General features: G+C 40.2%; 1 protein-coding gene across 1 annotated transcript in view; it reads right to left on the bottom strand.

Moving 5' to 3' along the window:
• The window catches only part of LOC122562469 (leucine-rich repeat-containing protein 43-like), a 46,403-nt gene extending 41,667 nt beyond the window's left edge, over positions 1 to 4,736 (bottom strand). The window contains exon 1 of the mRNA XM_043715309.1: positions 4,610 to 4,736. Coding sequence (XP_043571244.1) covers positions 4,610 to 4,696 — 87 coding nt within the window. The 5' untranslated portion in view covers positions 4,697 to 4,736. The remainder of the gene's footprint in view (positions 1 to 4,609) is intronic.
• Between the last annotated feature and the right edge of the window lie 16,538 nt (positions 4,737 to 21,274).

The following is a 21,274-nucleotide window of genomic DNA, read 5'->3' as shown; positions in this document are numbered from 1 at the left end:
CTATGCCACTCTCTCCCCACCCCCACCCTCCTCTAGCTTATCTCTCCACGCTTCAGGCTCTCTGCCTTTATTCCTGATGAAAGGCTTTTGCCCGAAACGTCGATTTTGCCGTCCTCGGATGCTGCCTGAATTGCTGTGCTCTTCCAGCACCACTGATCCAGAATCTGGTTTCCAGCATCTGCAGTCATTGTTTTTACCTCGTTGAAAGGAATGTTATTCTGAACTTTTTTATTTCTTTATTTTCTAATTTGTCCCTGTGATCTGTAATGCCAGACTTCTTATTTCTTTATTTTTCAAAATTCTTTTCCTAAGAATTTGTACTTAAGAATCTGTACCTATGTACCTCTATACCTGAGATAACACCATAAGTGGTGACTTGCAAACTTTTCACTGCACTCTTTTGAGTATATGTAACAATAAAGCTAATTCTAATTCTAATTCAAAAATCTATAAAATAGATTTATATATAATATAAATATCGTACACTGTAAATTGCCCAGTTTATTGGATGATAAAATGAAGAAAAAAGCATTCAGACAATGCAGTGCACTGTAATCTTGTCTATGTCAAGATGCATTCACACCTATTACTCACCTGTAATGTAATATTTCAAGTTGAACAGCAGAGGGAGAAGTGTACTTCAGATCATAAAGTATTGTATGCAAACTGGAGATAGTACCAAGAATTTGGGGGAAAAAAAATTGAAAACAATTATAGAAAGAGCATGAATAAATGTTCCCAAAGCAAAATCACACAAATATCAATGAGGGAAATGACCAATCAAATTTGGTGGTGTTGATGTTTTGGCTAGGAGACCAGTAGTACTCCTCTGACCTTTGTACAGTAGTGTTATGAGAGCTTTTGCATCCATCAAGGAAGGTAGAGGGAGGCTTGGATTAGCATCTCACTGGAAACAGGAAACCTCTGAAAATGTCAGGTGAGCAAAGTCCTGGTGGATAGGATAAGCCCAGCTACAGTACAACCAAGAAAATTTTCCTTCACATTAAACATATAAAAGTTGGCCAATGCCATTGTCATGGTGAAATGTATCCTGGTTCTTGTCATGCTAATATTCTGCCATCAGCTTCCCAATTAGTTTTTTGTCCACACTTTAAGGTTTCCCCCTAACTATATAGAATCACAGAGTCATACAACATGGAAACAGACCCGTTGGTCCAACTTGTCCATGCCAACCAGATATCCTAAACTGAACTAGTCCCATTTGCTTGCATTTGGCCCATATCCCTGTAAACCCCTCCTAATCATGTATCTGTCCATATGTCTTTAAATGTTTTAATTGTACACGTCACCACCATCTCCTCTGGAAGCTCGTTCCATACACACACCATACCATCTCCATGAAAAAGTTGTCCTTAGGGCTCCTTGTAAATTTTTCCTCTCCTACCTTAAACCTAGACCCTATAGTTTTGGACTCCCCTACCCTTGGTAAAAGACCTTATTTATGCCTCTCATGATTTTATCAACCTCTAGTTGATAATGCTCCAGGGAAAAAAAGTCTCAGCCTGTCCAACCTCTTCCTATATCTCAAACCTTCCAGTTTTGGTAACATCCTTGTTTACCTTGGTTTTGGCAAACAGTCTCCAATGTGGTATCTTGTGATTCACATTGAGTCATAACAAACCAGAAACCTAAAACACAAGGAAATTTCTGTGGAGACTGTTTGAATCTTCCTGTGGAGATCTGAAATAAAAACAGAAACTTCTAGAGAAATACAGCAGGTCTGGCAGCTTTTTATGCAAACAGATAAACAGAAACAGAGTTTTGGATCCAATGTGACTCATTTTGAAACTGGGTTTCTCCAGCATTTTCTATTTTTAAATCAGAAACCTGTCATGTTTAATATCACAGGAGAGTCTAAGCTATGATTTTTTAAAATTATTAATGCTAGTGAGATATTCAGTTTAAATTGATCGTTACAGATGATATTTCTCAGTGTTAGAAATGAATCGATATTCACTTACAACAGGCTAACATCTAAAGATGTTTTCAGGTGTCTCAGATGCCTGATTTCAATTGTAGAAACATATCACTCTGAAGGGTTTGATTTTGGAATATTGGTTCAAATATGTTCAGATTATAAAAATAGCCTGCGATGCTCAGTTGGACCAAGACGTTGTTTCAGATCCGATTTACTAAAACAGAGATCATTGCCAAACTAGCGAAGAGGAAGTCGGGTATTAACAGGTCTTTCAGCTGTGGGATTTTCTGATTTTTGATTAAAGAAAGTGAAAGTTGCCATAGTCCCAAAGACGGCTCCCTTATTTGAGAGAACTGGTGATAAGTTTAACCTGAGGGTCACTACAATTCAGGTGAGATTGAGAAGATAGGGCCTTCCTGGTGACCTCAGTCAGTATGGGAATCTGCATTGTAAATGAGCTGTCCAGCCAACTGTGCAAACTGACCCCCATTGTTGGCTGACAATTTAACGCCAGTAGAGAAATGTATCTTTCAGCTTTTGGAGAGCTCAGTCGTTCTTCAGGTTCTGTCAGTGAACATTGTGAGGTGACTTAAACCTCATATTCTTGAGTTTTTAATGAGTAATTTCCAGGTTCAGAGTTTTCAAAAGAGTTAGTGAGTATAGGTCATTTATTGTTGAACAATCAGGACTTAATAGCTTTATGTTGTAAGGTAGTGAACCTGGTTGAGCTAACTGTTTTAATGTGCTTCATGTTTACCTTTAAATACGATTAATTGATTGAACTATAAGTCAGCCTGTCTTATTGAGTGATTATTCCTTCTGTTGAAGACAAGGAAGATTCACCGGATTTAATGTTAGTGGGTGAAACCTAAATTTGCTTGGCAGTATGCCAGACGATGTGAGAGAAGCCATATCATCTATAATCAACAAGTTACAGTTATAATGTTCAAAACCTTTCCATCATCTACAAAGCACAAGTTAGGAGTGTGAACACTCTGCATTTGTCTGGAGTGCAGCTCCAACAACACTCAAAGTGCTTGACACCATTAAGGACAAAGCAATAAAGGTGAATGGTACCCCATCTAAAACCTTCAACATTCCTTCAAGCCACCTCAGATGCACAGTGGTAGCAGTTTATACCATCTACAAGATGTACTGCAACAACTTAGTGAGGTTGCTTTCCAAACTCACACCTTTAATTATCGTCTCAAAGAATAGTGGCAGCAAATGCAATGGAACACCACCAGCTGAAGCCCCTCACCCTCCTGACTTGGAGGATTATCACCATTCCTTCACTGTCTTTGGGGTGAAGTTCCTGAAACTCCCTCCCTAACAGCATTGTGGGTGGCTCTACACACCAAGTGCTTCTAGAAGGTACTCACCACTACCTTCTCGAGGGCAATTAGCGATGGACAATAAATGCTGGCATAGTGAGCAACGTCCATATCTTATGAATACATTTTTAAAAATTAATCCTCAACTATACAAGACATTGCTGAGACCACACCTGGAGTATTGTGCACAGTTTTGATCTCCTTATTTGAACACAGAGGTAGTGGCATTGGAGGCAGTTCAGAGGAGGTTCGATAGATTGATCCCAGAGCTGAGGGGTTTGTTGTATGCAGAGAGATTGAATAGTTTAGGCTTGTACTCTCTGGCATTTAGGAGAATGAGGGGAGATCAAATTGAGGTATTCAAGATGATAAAATAAACATGGAGTGGATGCTTCCTCTTGTGGGACATTCTAGGTCACAGTCTCAGGGTAAGGGGGAGCAAATTTAAAACAGAGTTAAGGAGAAACTACTTCTCCCAAAGGGTTGTGAATCTGCGGAATTCGCTACGTCAAAGTGCTGTGGATGCTGGGACAGTGAGTAAATATAAGGAGGAGTTAGACAGATTTGAAGGGTTATGGGAAGAAGGCAGGAAAATGGGGGTGAGGAGCATATCAGCCATGATCAAATGGCGGAGCAGACCTGACGGGCTGAATGGCCTAATTCTTCTCTGATATCTTATGAACTTATGAGCTATTTATTTTGCAAGCTGATGGTTTCAAATAATCCGACTAGTTTATTAAATATAAATTGGGAATCAATACTTGACACTGGAGGAATGTCCAGCTTAGAATATTCATGGATGAAATTCGAGTTGCTCATCTAGTGAGTCACATTTATACACATGCACATCTGAGCAAGCATGAACTATTGTATAAATTGTTTCTGCCCGAAATAAACAGAGCACTTAAGATTCTGTAAGTGGCAACTTTTCAATTAATGTTAATGCAAGCACTCAATTGTGACTAGATAGGTGATTTCCTATTTTAAACATGGACGTGACCGTTTCTTTCAGTAGCAGATAAATGACACAAATGAATAAAGTATTTTCTCACAAGTCATATTTGTACAACCTGATAATTCTCCATATTAATGTTACAAATTGTTCCATATTACAATTGGAAAATTTCTTATACATTGATCAGACAAACAAGAATGTGACAAAAATAATCTTTGGTTTATTCGTTAAAATTTTTTTTAGCAAATTACAACATGCGAGAAAATTTGTTAAGAATTTTAAATTTTAGACCAATTTTTCAAATACCTAACTGGTATTCTTACTGGGAATTAATTTCCAAGTTCTAAAATTGTTTAACTGGAATAGGCTGTACATTCTTACCCAACTTCCAATACCAGAAGGAAAACCTTTCAGAGACAAAGCCTTCATCTCTTGCTGGAAAGCTTTGAAAGCAGTAACCACGTCCATTTCATATGTTTTCAGAAGTCTAACAACATGAGCAGTTCAATTCTCCAAATGCTGATACCACAAAGTGTCCATTTGACCTAGATTAAATGGTTTTAAGTACCATGGATACGTCTAGGTATGTAGGGAAGGCGATAGCCTGAACATTTCTTGACAATGGAAAGATTATCCCTCAGCAAGATTTAGTACCTCCAATGTACAGGAAGCCACAGAATTTACAAATGTTGCTTAGTGACAGTCAATTTGCTGTAGTTTGACACCATAGTTGCTGGAAAGTATTCCCAGTTGCTGAGCAACAGCACTTCTAAAAGTGAAGGGTACGGATGTAATTTAAAGGGATATTGCTGCTTTCCTGATGATTTCTAAGATTACTATTATATACATTTATTGTAGCATTTTTCCTCAGATGCAAACAAGGATAATCATTCATGAGTGCACCTTATGGATCCTCTTGGATCTGGTTTTCCAGCATTGGTTGTTCATTCTGTTACATCACTAGGATTGTAATACCATGAATGGCCCCTCCCTCCTCACCACAACTGTTCTAATTCTTCACCCTCATCCTGCCTCTCAGAAATAGCATCAGGGTTTTTAAAGTGACACCAGATCAGATGGGGGTTTTACATGTGAAAGATTTATCTGATTAGGTATGAATGCCTGACGTAGGCCATTGAACATACATGACCATAATTTATGAAGAGTTTTCTGTGTCTATTGTAAATAACACAGTTAATACTTAGCATGACTATATATGATTATGATTATGCACAATTATGTGATTTTCATTGTGATTATGTGTCTATTCAATGGAACACAACAGAGCTTTCCTGAATACTTCTATTTCCAACCTACCATCTCCTCTTTGTTGTTCTTTAAATTCATTCTGATGAAAAGTGATTTTGGATTATGCAGTTCAATGCACCCTTATTGCAGAACATGGCTTTTCAAAGTCACAATGGCTCCATCCCATCCTGACAAACTGTCTCACCAAAACCAGCAGCCTCATTCTGCCCCTTAAGTAGGTCATACCTCTGGCTTACGAGTCATTATTCTTCTGCTACCACCAGAAGTGAAATCTGACTCATGAACAAAAGTGACTTTTTTCTTTTCCCGCCTTGACTGATAAGTTCCATTTCTGATTTATTGAAAAAATTGAGTTCATTTTTAAGATGTGGGCAGCACTGCCAAAACCATATTTGTCTCTCGTTTATTCAGTTGTAGGTGTTGGGTTACCTACTTAGTGACTATATTTGTGTAAGTCCACTTCAGATTTTAATATGATTCAACCCTACCTGTATAATATGGGGCCTTAATCTCATGAGGCCAAGTTAGTTAAGAGTACCCTGGAGATAATGGTGAACTACTTGAACTTTTAGGGAAATCAATCAAGCTATTTATTTCTTGTGCCAATCACAATGAATCAAACTTATTGAATTCAATTTTACAATTTGCCAAGTTGATATTTGGTCTTCAGGCGCACTTACTTTAATCCTCCTTACACTTATCACGTCTGATAAAATGACCTTAACACAATTTGGATCAGTGGTGCTGGAAGAGCACAGCAATTCAGGCAGCATCCGAGGACAGGCAAAATCGACGTTTCGGGCAAAAGCCCTTCATCAGGAATAAAGGCAGAGAGCCTGAAGCGTGGAGAGATAAGCTAGAGGAGGATGGGGGTGGGGAGAGAGTAGCATAGAGTACAATAGGTCAGTGGGGAAGGAGATGAAGGTGATAGGTCAGGGAGGAGAGGGTGCCTTTATTCCTGATGAAGGGCTTTTGCCCGAAATGTCGATTTTGCCTGTCCTCGGATGCTGCCTGAATTGCTGTGCTCTTCCAGCACCACTGATCCAGAATCTGGTTTCCAGCATCTGCAGTCATTGTTTTTACCTCTTAACACAATTTGGCCCATTGTGCCTCTACCACTCTATTAGATTGTGCCAGTCTCCTGCCTTGTCCCCATTTTCTTGCACACCATTATTGTCCAAATCACTGTCCAACACCAACTTGAATGCCTGAATTGAACCTGTCTCCATCACATTTCCAGGCAGTTCATTCTATACCTTTTCTGCTTGCTGTGTGAAAAAGAGTTTTCTCACATCACCCTTACTTCATTTGCATGTCACTTTTAATTCATGATCTCTCATTCTTGTTTGATTTACAAGTGGAATCAGTGGCAGATTCTTCAAGTGGAATCAGATTCAATCTCTGTCCAGCCTTCTCATGATTTTGAAAACCTCAACTAAAGCTCCTCTCAGCTTTCTTGTCTCCAAGGAGAACAGTCCCAACTTCTTCAATCTTCTTCCCCAGAACTATATAGGGAATCATTTGTGTGTTCTCTCCAATGCATTCACATCTAACCTACAATGTGACAACTACAACTGTGCATAATACTTCAGGTGAGGTCTAACCAGTGCTCTGTACAAGTTCAACATTACCTACCAATGCCCCTATTAATAAAGCTGAGAATGTCATCCATTTTATTTACTGCTCTCTCCACCTGTCCTGCACATATACATCCAGGTCCCTCTCCTTCTGCACTCCCTTTAGAATTGTGCCTCCTATTTTATCTTTTCTTTTGGTGTTTTTCTGACCAAAATGTATCACCTCATACTTCTCTGCATTGAACCTCATCTGCTGCATATCCACCCACTTCACCAATTTGTCTTTTTGAAGTTCCAAACTATCTTCCTCACAGTTTACAATTGGTCCAATTGTTGCAAGCTTGAAATTGTCCCCGACACACCGAGATCCAGAGCAGTAATATATATCAGGGAAGGCTAGGGACCCCAGTATTGACCCCTTGGGGAACTCCACGACAAATGTTACACCAACCAAATAAATATCCATTGACTATTACGGTCTGTTTTCTAACACTCAGTCAATTTGGTGTACACATTGTCACTGATCCTCTTACACCATCACCAAGTCTACTGTGAGTCATTGTGAGTCACAAGACCTCCTGGAAATCCATGCATACCATGTGAAAAGTGTTACCCTCATCAACATTTTCCATTACCTCTTCAAAAAACTCCAGCAAGCTAGATAGATATAATTTCCCCTTTAGAAATCGATGCTGACTTTTCCTAATAAACTCACCGTTTTCCATATGACTATTGATTCAATCCCAACGATTGGTTGCCAAAGGTTTCCCCACTACCTAAATTAAACTAACTGTTCTATAATTGCTGAGATTATCCTGACAATCTTTTTTGAACAAGGCCGTAATGTTGACAGTTCTCCAGTCTTCTGGTATCTCCCTGCAGTCTAGGGAAGACTGAAATATAATGGCTCATGCCTCCGCAATTTCTACCCTCACTTCCTTCAAAATCTTTAGATACATCTCATCTGGTACCAGTGTTTTGCTAACTTTAAGTGCCAACAATCTATCCAAAACTTCTTCCTAATTAGTTTTGATATCTTTGAGTGACAGATTCTTTCTGTGTCAATGTGGCCTGAGCAGCATTCTCCTGTTTTGTAAAGACAGATGGAAAGTACCATTTTACACCTCATCCATGACCCTGCCTTCATCTGTAAATCCCTGTTTTGGTCTCTTTCTTTAAGTATTCTCTTACCTTTTATACGCCTTATAGAAGACTTTGGTATTCCCCTTCAGGTTAACCGTTTTCTCATAGTTCTTCTTTGCTTTCCTTGTTTGGTGTTTTTTTTAACTGGGACACCACACCTTTAGGATTGACCTTGGAGGGAATGCACCTAGGTTGATAAAAATGATACCTGGATTTCAGGGGTCAAGTTATGAGGAGAGATCGTACAAAGTAGGTATGTTTTCTCTTGACTTTAGAAGGTTAAGGTGTGATATGACCAAAGTTTTCAAGATATTAATAGGAAAAAATAAGGTAGATAAAGATAATTTATCTCTACTGGTTGGACATTCTAAAACTAGGGCCAGACCATTCAAAAGAGATGATAAGGGGCACTTCTCTACACAAAGGGTGGTAGATGCTTCACAAATGGCAATGGATGCTGGATCAGTTGTCAAGTTTAAATCTGAGATAGATAAAGTTTTGTCAAGCAAAGGTATTAAGGAATATGGGCCAAAGGCAGGTATACAGAATTCAGTACAGATTAACCATGATCTCATTGAATGACAGAACAGGCTTGAGGGGCTGAATGGCCTACTCTGTTCCTGTGTTCCTAAACTTACAGCATTCCTGTTGATTTCAATGGTATTTTCTGCGATAAGCAAGATTCCGCAGCACAGACATCACGTCATGGTGGCTGAGGTTGAAATGTGTTTGGCCGAGATGGTGCCGACAATGAAGGAGTTAAAATTAACAATATCCATAGAGAGGCTGAAGCTGCTTTGAGATCTTTGGAGGCTCAAGCATCAATGGAGGAGATTAGACATTAGACCAAACTGAGATAGAGGCTCCCCACACGCATTCCCTCGATACTACAAGGAAGGAAGTAGTAACGCTGTTTAGATAGTCTATGGTGAGCGAGCAGATGATACCCATGTGGGAAAGTATGACAGGAAATACAAGGAGGAGGCACAGATGTTCAAAGAAGTCCACAATGGCACAAACAAAGGCTTTAGGGTACAGCAGTAACCTGACACAATTGGAGGAGAATTTGTATGTGTACAAGTAAGCTGAAAGTGAGGACTTGGTCTTCATATCCCTTGATCTGGTGAAACTGTTTGACGACTTTGTTCTCCCTTCTCCAAATCAGCAGGAGCAGGCAGCTGAAGGACTGTGGTACAAGAGAACCTTGAGGAAGCTTCATAGTGACAAAGGAGAAAATGAAGACTGCAGATGCTGGAGATCAGAGTCAAGAGTGTGGTGCTGGAAAAGCACAGATGGTCAGGCAGCATCCGAGGAGCAGGAGAATTGATGTTTCAGGCAGAAGCCCTTCACCAGAAAGGGCTGACAAAGGGTTTATGCCTAAAACATCGACACTCCTGCTCCTCGGACACTGCCTGGCCATCTGTGCTTTTCCAGCACCACACTCTTAACTCATCGTGACAAAGTTCAGTTGTCTTTCTTTGACATATAGGATCATATCATCTGGATTTGAGAATTGAATTCATTCTTAACACGAGGACTGTGGGCTGTACAGCCTGGGCTGAAGAGGCAGTGAAACAGATTGATGCATGGCAATCTCAGATCTGTTCCTTGCTGTCCTAACTCCTTGGTAATCCTCACAGCCAATCCCGTTTGAGGGATGCTCCCTTTCGAGTGATATTGGAATCTTGCCAGGGCTGGGCCCTTTAAATGAGACTGCCCTGTACCAGCCCGACTCCCATTGCTGTCAGGCACAGGGGTCCTGTCCAGTGTGATGGCCCTTCCTTCTCACCAGGTGTTATACTAGCTGTACCACATGGAGGAGCAAGGTTCATTCAGGAAGGAACTCAGTCTTATGTAGAGTGATAGGGACATGCCCTACAGTGGGACTGAAATTTGGCAAGGTAGAAATATTGTGCCTAATTAATGTTAGTTTTAACATGAACACCTTGCTGAAGAGTGGGAGCTGATCAATATTGCTTCCAAATCCTGGTCTCTGCATTGTAAGGTCAGAGATCCCTTCCCATGGTTACATCAAGCTCTGCCTTAAATTCTTCAATCACACTTTCCTAGGTTTTTCGAAGATCATGACTTGATTGAAACTCCAAGGGTTTATAGTGTGAGGTGTCGAATGTATTGAGAGATATCCTGATACCCTTGGAAAGTCTGCATGGTATCCAGACTAAGCAGCAAATACAAGGTTGGCAGACGGAACTCTGAAGTCTTTGAACTTTCTCCACACACACAAGGAATATCAGGACCCTGGAACTGATCGAGTAGCCGGGTAGCAGGCTGTTCCTTTACCCAGCCACAATGTCACTGAACTTGAAGGCCCATGCCAGTTGTCTCCTTCAGGTCAACTTCAGGCCTTGCTACAGCATCATGTGTCACAGGTAATGGTGCTCCCACTCAGTGTATGGAGAGAGCTGCCTCATCATTGCAGATAAGCAATTTCAGTGGCAAAAAGGGTTGCCTCTAACTAATAACAGCAATAGATTTCCTTCAATCTGTCACTGTCATGGAGCAACTGGAGGAAATGTCTCTAACCTCATTTCAAAGATGGACATTGGCGATTGGAAATGACCCAGAGGAGTCAGCTAGTTTCTGGACCCCACCACCAGATATATTTTTCCCTCCCCACCCCTATCAGTGTTCCGGAGAGACCGTTCCCTCTGCAACTCACTCATTAGATCCACCACCACCATCACCCCCAGCACCCCCCCACCCCACCAGCCCACACCCCACTCCCTGCCACTGCAAGAAGTGAAAAACTTGCGCCCACACCACTCCACTCACCTCTGTCCAAGGTCCCAAAGGATCCTTCCATATCTGACAGAAATTTATCTGTACCTTCACCAATGTCATCTACTGTATCTGTTGCACCCGATGTGGTCTCCTCTACATTGGGGATACAGGACACCTACTTGTGGATCAGTTCAGGGAACATCTCTGGAACACCTGCACCAACCAACCCCATCACCCTGTGGGTGAACGCTTCAATTCCCCCTCCCATGCCCTGGGCCTCCTCAATTGCCAAATCCTTACCCCCTGATGCTTGGAGGAAGAAATTTTCCGCCTTGGGACCCTGCAACCACACAGGATTATTGTGGATTTCACTAGTTTCCTCATTTCCCCTCCCCCACACATTATTCCAGTCTCAAGCTTCCAACTGGGTACCACTCTCCTGACCTGTCCATCACCTAATCCCTCCATCCGCTCCACCCTCCTCTCTGACCTATCACCTTCTCCCTCACCTTCATCTACCTATTGCATTCTCAGCTACCTTTCCCCCCAACCCCATCCTCCTCCCGTTTATCTCTTAGCCCCCGGCCAACAAGCCTCATTTGGATGCTGCCTGACCTGCTGTGCTTTTCCAGTACCACACTCTCGACTCAGTTTTTACTCGCACCAAGAAGACAATGATGTTGAGAGTTGTGACCTGATAAGCCACAGGATTGTGACTAAAAGTGACTTTCTGGTAAAGATTCCTCACTATTGGATCCCAGTCCATCACTGGAAGGATCTGGGATGACCTGATTAGTCTTTGGAGGGAGGTGTCATCCAAGAGGAGTGGAGAGTGTGGTGCTGGAAAAGCACAGCTGGTCAGGCAGCATCTGAGGAGCAGGAGAATCGATGTTTCAAGCATAAGCTCAGGAATGAGTCTCATTCCTGATGAAGAGCTTATGCTCGAAACGTCAATTCTCCAGCTCCTCAGATGCTGCCTGACCAGCTGTGCTTTTCCAGCACCACACTCCTGACTCTGATCTCCAGCATCTGCAGTTGTCACTTTCTCCCAGTCATCCAAGAGGAGTCAAGACAATGTTCCTCTCCCATTATCCTCATGAGAAAGATGGAAAATTGAGGATCCAATTATTGGGCACTCAGTGTAAAACCAGCAAGGATGCTTACCTTCTGCCTAGGATTGAGGAGATATTATTAGTTCACAAAGGTGCAAAATATTTCAGCTTTGATAAACGGTCAGTTAGACGCAAAACGTCAGCTCTTTTCTCTCCTTACAGATGCTGCCAGACCTGCTGAGATTTTCCAGCATTTTCTTTTTTGGTTGCGAAATATTTCTGTAGTCTTGACTTGGCCCAAGGTTATAACCAGCTACCCACTACTGAACAAGACAGCATTCCAAAGGACAGCAGATTTCTTTTCTTAAACAGCATTAGAGAACCCAATGGATTTTTGCAACAATCAATGGTAGTTTTCTGGTCACCATTATTCTGACTAGCTTTCAAATCCAGATTTTATTAATATTAATTCATTTAATTTAAAGTCCACCAATCATTGCATTAGGACTTAAACCTGTATATCCAGAGTATTAATCAGATTTTTAGGAATACTCATCCAATGATATTGCCACTACACCAATCAATGTTTGGGGAACAAAAATCTGAAAGAACTGCGGATGCTGTAAATCAGAAACAAAAACAGAAACTGCTGGATACACTCAGCAGATCTGGCAGCAAGTGTGGAGCTGTGTTTCAGGTCCAGTGACTCTGCTTCAGAACAGATTGTAGTTAGGGAAAGGCTGGTATTTGTGCAGCCGATAGGGTTGGGGAAGGGAGAAGGAGGAAACGATAGGTGGAGATACAGCCCAAGACAGAAAAGCATTTGAATAGACAAAGGAGTGGATAAAGGTCAGCCGAGGGGGCTATCAGCAGCAGACAATGTGGTAGTAACTCATGTAATGACAAGACCCAGTGTGTGGAGATAGGAGAAAGACATGGGGAAATGTGCTCAAGCCCTAAAACTATTGAATTTGATATTGATTCCAGAAAGCTGCAGAGGTCCCAAGCGGAAAATAAAGTGCTGTTCTTCCAGCTTGCACTGATCCTCACAGGAGAACTGCAGCAAACTCAAATCAGAGCTGGTAGCCAGGGAACAAAATGGTGGGTGGAAGTAACAGGCAACTGGAAGCTCAGGGTCATTTTTGCGGAAAGAATGGAGGCGTTTTGCAAAGTAGTCATCCAGTCTATGCTTCGTTTCCCCAATGTAGAGGAGACCACATCATGAGCAGCCATGCTTGGTGAATGTTTCTGGAAGTGAATGAATGACTTCCAGGTGTGTAACGCCTTATACTGTCTCACAATATCCCAAGGCACTTTACCACCAATAAACTATTTTTGAAATATAATCGCTATTGTAATGTAGGAATATTGGTGCATACAGCCAGCTTCTACAAATAGCAATTAAATAAATATTTTGGTGTTGAATAAGCAATAAATGGAGGCCTCAACTGAAGACATAAATAATGACCATCTGAATTAAAGTTTGTGTGTGACCCAGGGAGTCATGTCACACCCACTGTCAATATCTTCATGGTCAGGAGGGAGCAAATCTGATGAAACAACCACTGACAGATCCCACCAACAACTAAACTGACGCAAAAACACAAATGTTATAAAAGTTGAACTCCACAGGTGGTTCAGGCATTTGAGGCAGCGAATAGGAAAGCCACATGTATCAGCAATATTTCAGGCTTGATCCAAGACTATTTCAGTTGGAGGTAGTGGGTGCTGTATTTTTTCAGTTGAAATCATCTCCTGGTTACTATGGTGGCTTGATGGTTAGCACTTCTACCTCACAGCGTCAGGGACCCAGGCTCAATTTCATCCTCAGGTGACTGCGTGGAGTTTGCACATTCTCCCCATGTCTGCATTGGTTTCCTCCCACAGTCCAAAGGTGTGGAGGTGAGATGGAATGGCCATGTTAAATTTCCCATAGTGTCCAGGGATGTAAACTAGGTGGATTAGCCATGGGAGATGCAGGGTTACAGGAATAGGGTAGACGGGTAGGCCTTTGTGGGATAGTCTTCTGAGAATCAGTGTGAACTTGATGGGCTGAATAGCTTGCTTCCACACTATAGGGATCCTATGGTCATAGGTTCTTGTCTGAAGTACTTTTGTGACAGATTGCAACTAGTGATGCCCTTCAGAAATGTGGGGGAATCTCAGCTTTTTATTCTATTTATAAATGACTTGGGCTGAAGGACTAAGTTTACTCAGGCATTGTAAATCATATGGAGACAAACAACAAATTCCTAAAGAACTCTAATAGACTAAACTTCATTTGCAAACCTATCAAATGACAAAGTGCCATTTGTATTTTCCAAACGGCAAGAAGCTTGGAGATATGGATGAGCGGTGAGATTTGTGCTGAAATCAGGAAAAGCTTAAAATACGTGTTAATGAAATTTTACCTTTATCTCAAGCACGGTGGCTCAGTGGTTAGCACTGCTGCCTCACAGCACCAAGGACCTGGGTTCAATTCCAGCCTCAGGTGACTGTCTGTGTGGAGTTTGCACATTCTGCCCACGTCTGCGTGGGTTTCCTCCGGGTGCTTCAGTTTCCTCCCACAATCCAAAGATGTGCATGTCTGGTGAATTGACCATACTAAATTGCCCATAGTGATAGGTGCATTAGTCAGAGGGAAATGGATCTGGGGTCCAGAGGGTCGGGGTGGACTGGTTGGGCTGAAGGGTCTGTTTCCACACTGTTGGGAATCTAATCTAAAACAAAGCAGACTGGAATGTTAACGATTGATCGTTGTGTTATAGCTATAAACATTTCTGGTGAGATTTTATTTAATATATTGGATTTAGTTTTGGCCACTGTATGTATCAGGAAGGATTTATTGGACTCAGGAGTTCAGCATAGAGTCCCTACAGTGTGGAAATAGGTCATTTTGGCCCAATAAGTCCTCACTGACCCTCTGAAGAGAAACTCACCCAGACCCATTCCCTACCCTATTTCTCTACATTTACTCCTGACTAATGGACCTAATCCACACATCCCTGAATATTATGGGCAATTTAGCAAAGCCAATTCACCTGACCTGCCCATCCTTGGATTGTAAGAGGGAATTGGAGCACCCGGAGGAAACCCACACAGACATGGGGAGAATGTGCAAACTCCACACAGACGGTTACCCGAGACTGGAATCAAACCCAGATCCCTGGTGCTGTGAGGTAGCAATGCTAACCACTGAGCCACCATGCCATTCACTAATCAATTCAGTTGAATGAAAATGGATTAAATTATGTGGATAGGTTGACATATTTGATATCAGGTCGCTTAAATGTACAATGTGATTTTTGAGAAGATTTTTAGCTCAGGTTGAGGTTCAGGTTGTAAGTTTGCTCACTGAGCTGGTAGGTTTGTTCTTAGATGTTTTGTCACCATGCTAGGTTGATTATCAGAGAGCCTCTGGTGAAGCGCTGATGTTCTGTCCCGCTTGCTATTTATGTGTCTTGGTTTGTTATGGAGGGTGATATCATTTCCGTTTTTTTCTCAGAGGTTGGTAAAAGGGGTCCAAATTGATGTGTTTGTGGATGGAGTTCCGGTTTGAATGCCAGACCTCGAGGAATTCCTGTGTGTGTCTCTGTTTAGCCTGTCCTAGGACGGATGTGTTGACCCAGTCAAAGTGGTCTCCTTCTTTGTCTTTGTGTAAGGATACTATTTATAGCTGGTCATGTCTTTGGTGGCTAGTTGATGCTCATGTATCCTGGTGACTATTAGTCTGCCTGTCTGACCGATGTAGTGTTTGTTGCAATCTTTGCAGGGTATTTTGTATATGATGTTATTTAAATGGGACACAACACACAACCCAGGAACTACGAGCAGCAGAAGAAAAATACCTGCACAGTTTATTCATGAACAATGGGTACCCGATAAACACAGTCCGCCAATTCTTAAACAATAAACCCAAACAAGAAGACACAACATGCCCAGAGACTCTAGCCACATTCATACATTAAAGACATCTCAGAGATGACTACCAGACTACTCCGACCCTGGCATTGTGGTAGCCCACAAACCAACCAGCACATTAAAACAGCTACTGATGAACCTAAAGGACCCTGTACTAACGAACAGCAAATTGAATGTCAAATACAAGATACCCTGAAAGAATTGTAACAAACATTACATCGGTCAGACAGGCAGACTAATAGCCACCAGGATACCTGAGCACCAACTACCCACCAAAAGTGGCTAAATATACAATGTTAAGAGTGATCCAGTTGAGATGTTGAAGATGATTAAAGGATTTTAATAGGGAGAGTCCAGATCAAGGGAACATAACATTAAAATTAGAGCTAGGCTATCTGGGCTGTTATTAGGAAGCTCTTTCTTCACAGAAAAAGAAATGGTAATCTGGAATTCATCTCTCCACCCACCATCCCAGCTCCTCATATGTATTGAAGCTGGGTCAATGGAAAATTTTAAAGCTGATCGATTTTTGCGAGACAAGAGAATTAAAGGGCAATAAAGTTTATGAATCCAAGTCAGGTATCCAACACTAAGATAAACATCAGCTGCGGTACAATTGAATGGCAGAACTGACTAATGGACTGAAGGGCCTACTACTGTTCCAATGTTCCTTTCCCATGTAAATGTCAAAGAGAACAGGATGGAGCAGGACCATGATCAGCCACATGAGAGGAGGGTCACATGAAAAGCATGCTCACCCTCATTCTCAGAGCTTGAACTTGAATACTTGTCTCTACAGTGAGGTACTGCTGAGCCCCAGCATCTGTTGGACGAGAGCCATTAGGCTGAAATTCTTCCAGGGTGATAGCACATCAGCATCCTGCTTTATTTCTGAAAAGTGTTGAGACATCACTACCGTTTTATGTCACTGCCTAAATTGAATTCCCTTTCCTCTTTCTCAAGAAAAGGAGAAAGTCAGTGAAAATTAGAAAGCAGGTGCATTGCTGAATCAAAGTTTCACATGAAGTGTAGACACTTTATCATCACATGAAGGTGGAGTTTGAATGAGTGACATCATTATCAGATTAAGATCAATGTCTGGTAATTGATTCCACTTTCAATCATCAAAAATTCCAACAAATGGTTCAAAGATATAAATATGGATGTTGTGCTGCTGTCACTAGACATTTGAAAGATTTACTGACAGGAGGATTCAAGTTTTAATTACTGATTCACAATGAAACTCACAGCAGGTAAACTTCAAAATTTATTTAATATTATTTCAGCTATATGTAATCTTTAACATTGGTTGTAACATTTCATTTGTTTAACACATATTCAATGTGTCATTCCAGAGATATGGCAACTTAGCTTTATTTTATTGCTCAGTGCAATTCATTGTGCTCCATTGCCCTTGAATAAAATCATGTGCAGAACGGCTGAAATCCTTGAACCTCAGAAACTCTTAGATGACCTTGTGAGTATATTTTAAGGTGCTTTGCAACTTTTTCTCATAATTTCTTATGAGACTTATAGTCAATGATGAGGACACCAAATTATCGTGCGTGGTTACTTTACACCAAGTGTAGAGAAAATGCATACAGGATGTTCTTCTAAACTTATTATAGTACTTACTTATTTATTATTAAAGTATATTGTTCTTTAGTTCTGTACTATTTTCCAGTAGAATTATGTCTCCTCATTAAAATTAATTAAATAGAATCAGCATTCTTTGGTATTGTACATGTATTCATAAGTCACACCAAGACATATAATCTATTAGCATAAATTTACTTTCAACACAAACTTTATTGATTGACACTGTCTTGTTTGGAGTCAATACTTATATTTAGAACACTGTATGGAATTTCTGGACTAACTTCCTTTATTTAGTCTGCCACGTATGTGTTAAGTTCTGCCAAGGTATTTTAATAGTGACATGTTATTTTCTTTGTTCACTCTATTTTAAATAGACTAGGCATCTTGGACTAAGTTCCAAACATTTGAATGAAAATAATCAAAGAAATCCCTTGACCATTCCAGAATTAGATGATGTGGATTCAATGGATAAAACTAGACGTCTACAAGAGTTCTACAAAGCCTTCCAACGTTTAAAATTGCACTTTTCTATGTTGTCTGGAGACAATGCAACATTGAGAGATGAATTGAGGTTTCATGAACGTCAAATTTGGACAATTGTGGACATGTTCAATAAGTCATTACATACAACTCCTCCCCCTGTGTCCATCACAAAGACACAAATAGAATCTGAGTATGAAAAGAAGCTATTCACCTATAAAGTAGTCGATCAGTATGTGCGTCTGTTGAATAAACTGAAAAAACATTTCTGTTTTAAGAAGTCACACTGATAATTTTTATTTGAAGATCAAGTTCTTAAGCCCTTTTATATTTACTGCTAAAGTCTTATAGCAATTGAGTTGAAAAAGTTGCTGTTTAGTGATCAGCTGTACTGTGTATTGTACAATGTATCATAATATTGCGGAATGTCAATCATGTTTAAATTAACTTGACTTTCTAAGGCCAAAAAGTCCTGTTGCTGTGAATAATCATTTATGTTACTTGGCAGCTGCTTGTAAATCGAAATTCAGATCAGAACACAAGATTTTCTTTTCTTGGAAGCTACTTTTTTTTAATATTAGTTTCTAACTGTTCAGTTATCATTGTCTTGTGGTTTAAAATCAATTAAGTATGAGATGCAATATAGATATTGCATTCATTACAGACACACTATTTTGATTCCATGGTACACAATCTTTTTATTTATATTACTAATTTTTATTTATTTATTTATTTGCGAGTATTCCTGTTGCTCTAGTACTGCCTGGCAGCAGGTAGCTGTTTGGCGGTGGAGGTGATGTGGAGCAGGGGGAAGTGTCACATGAAGTAAATTACTCTACATCCAATTTTGCCCTCCATCTTCAGATGGGGACCCTCAAACCTATTGACCTAACTCAGAACTGATAAAGTGCAATGTGAGGCAAGGGAAAGTGTTATGTTACTCAATTGTTTCGATTTCATGACTAATTATTTTACATGCTCATAACTTATATGTTAAATTAGTATGTAGATAAAATAGCTATTCAAATCTTATTAAAATGTATTTAATAGATTTTAGATTATTATTTATATTTCACTAAGTTATGATATTATCAGAAAACCTCAATTGTCAGACTTTGACATTATCAATTATCTTTTGTTGATTTCTCTACATTCAGTTGTAAGTATCAACAAATTTAGCTGTAACCACAAGTATGTTCAGTTTTAAAGCCCAAGCCCAACTATTTTCTGTATTTACAGGTGATGTGGTCAGAATTTCAGCTGATGTTGGTTCCTCAGCCCTACTTTATGCAAAAAAATGAGAGTGATGTGTGAGAATTTGCACTTAATTATGATATGTTTAAAATTCTGTTGAATATGCCTGTATTTGAAAATATCTAATCACAAAACTACTTAATTTTGCACTGAAATGTGTTTTTGATAACATTATATTTAATATTTAATTGATGACAAATACAGATATTATTTTATATTGTTCACATTCCAGCTCATTAGCAACTGAAAAATAAATGAATTCTATTTTGGACTCTGGCTGATTTCTGTGTTCTGTGTTGTGAACTTAGCAAACACAAATGAACTGTTGAGTCTATTGCTTCTATCATATCATTAAAACATCTACACTAAGTTCAAGATGTCCCAGTAATGGAAGAATACCTACTTGGGATGGATTCCTGCCTCCTTGACATTGATATCATATCAGATCAGGTTTCCTGAGTTATGCTGATGTTTCTGTACGAAAGCACGTCAGAAATGGCTCTGTCCACCTGCAAGCATCAGTTTCGCCATTTGTAACACTGGGGAGAAGTTCAATTAAAAATACCTAGGAGGATTCTCATAATTACTGTGCCCCTCTCTTGCTTAATTTCTCTCCCAAGCTTACACTCCTTTTGTCTTTAAGTTTCCTCCCTTTGTGAATTTCAATCATGCACTTGCACGCAACAACTCCTTTAGCTGTTTCTGGACTGTGCTGATGGTTTCTCTTCTCCAGTTTCTGGTAAAGATAGTCTTACACAGTGGATATGTTCTGTAAGTACCTATAAATATACAGCTTCAAAGTAAAGCTTTAGAATAAAAGTTTCTGTGTAATGGAACACATTAACCACAGATAGTCAGTTTCCTTTCTGCTGAGTCTCTTGTAGCTGCACAGATGCAGCTGAAAACTGGGGATTGCTTTTAGCATTAAAACTCATTAAATAAAGTTATTTTATTATTTTCTAATTTCACTTTCTTTAGTCCAATCAAAACAATATTTGTATCTAACTTATTGGATAAATAATCCTTCAAGTTTGCTATTTCTACAGTTGAATTTAAAACTGCTAATTTCGTTGCTACACTTGGCCTGATTTACAATAGCAACAAACTATTAGTTTCATTTATTTACTTCACCACTGGAGTTGGGGTGACTGCTACCAGACTTCCTGGTCCTACCAGTGAGTGAGAGTGTAAAGCCTGCAATTAGGACACTAGCCACAGACACCCTCCCACACACCACCCTGAAACAAATAGGTCAACAGTTGTGTATATTTCGCAATCAGAGTAATGCACTAGAGGTGACGAAGCACCCTTCCTTTTGAACAAGTTACTCTTATACTTTCACAAGTGGCAAGAGTCTATAACCACTTGATGTACAGGGAGTTGCTTGTACCACCTTGCCTTCCTGACCTACCTGAGTTACAAATTCAAATTTATAAATTCAAAATTCTATGCCTCAGAATTAGCATAACCGATTATGCTGATAGCCATGGAATTCTGAGACTGTTGTAGTGTTCTAAAAAGCACAATGTGTGTGATCCTCATAAAAAGGCATTAGACATTCCTCGAAGAGACCTTTGTGCTGGGGCAGAGCAAGTTAGTTAGCAAAAAAAATCAAGTGTCAGATTATCAACTTACAACCTAATTATTGCTGCCAACTTTCTGAAGATTAAATACAACTGAAATACTCCTCTTCCTTTCCAACGAACCTCAAACTTTTTAGATTGAAGGAGTTTTTACAAATGAATGAAGAATTATTGCATAGGCAACTGAACCAAGTCTGCACCTCTCTACGTGGTAGGTTTGAAGCTGCTCTCCTTTTTAAATGTAGGGATGCACAGGGCTAGCACAGGAGAGGAATACCACTTGCTGGTCTAACTAGAAGAGGTGCTCGATTTTTGCACATTAGCAACTAGCTATGTTAACACTGTTATGATAGACATTGTCATGGAAACAATGAGGTGAGCTTTGGTCTTACTCCTCCAAGATCCAAAGCTGTTGTTCAGACCCAT

This window comes from Chiloscyllium plagiosum, chromosome 25 (assembly GCF_004010195.1).
Source record: "Chiloscyllium plagiosum isolate BGI_BamShark_2017 chromosome 25, ASM401019v2, whole genome shotgun sequence".
NCBI classification, from domain to species: Eukaryota; Metazoa; Chordata; class Chondrichthyes; order Orectolobiformes; family Hemiscylliidae; genus Chiloscyllium; species Chiloscyllium plagiosum.
The sequence above is the reverse complement of the archived record's forward strand: the minus strand, read 5'-3'. Positions and strand labels throughout refer to the sequence as shown.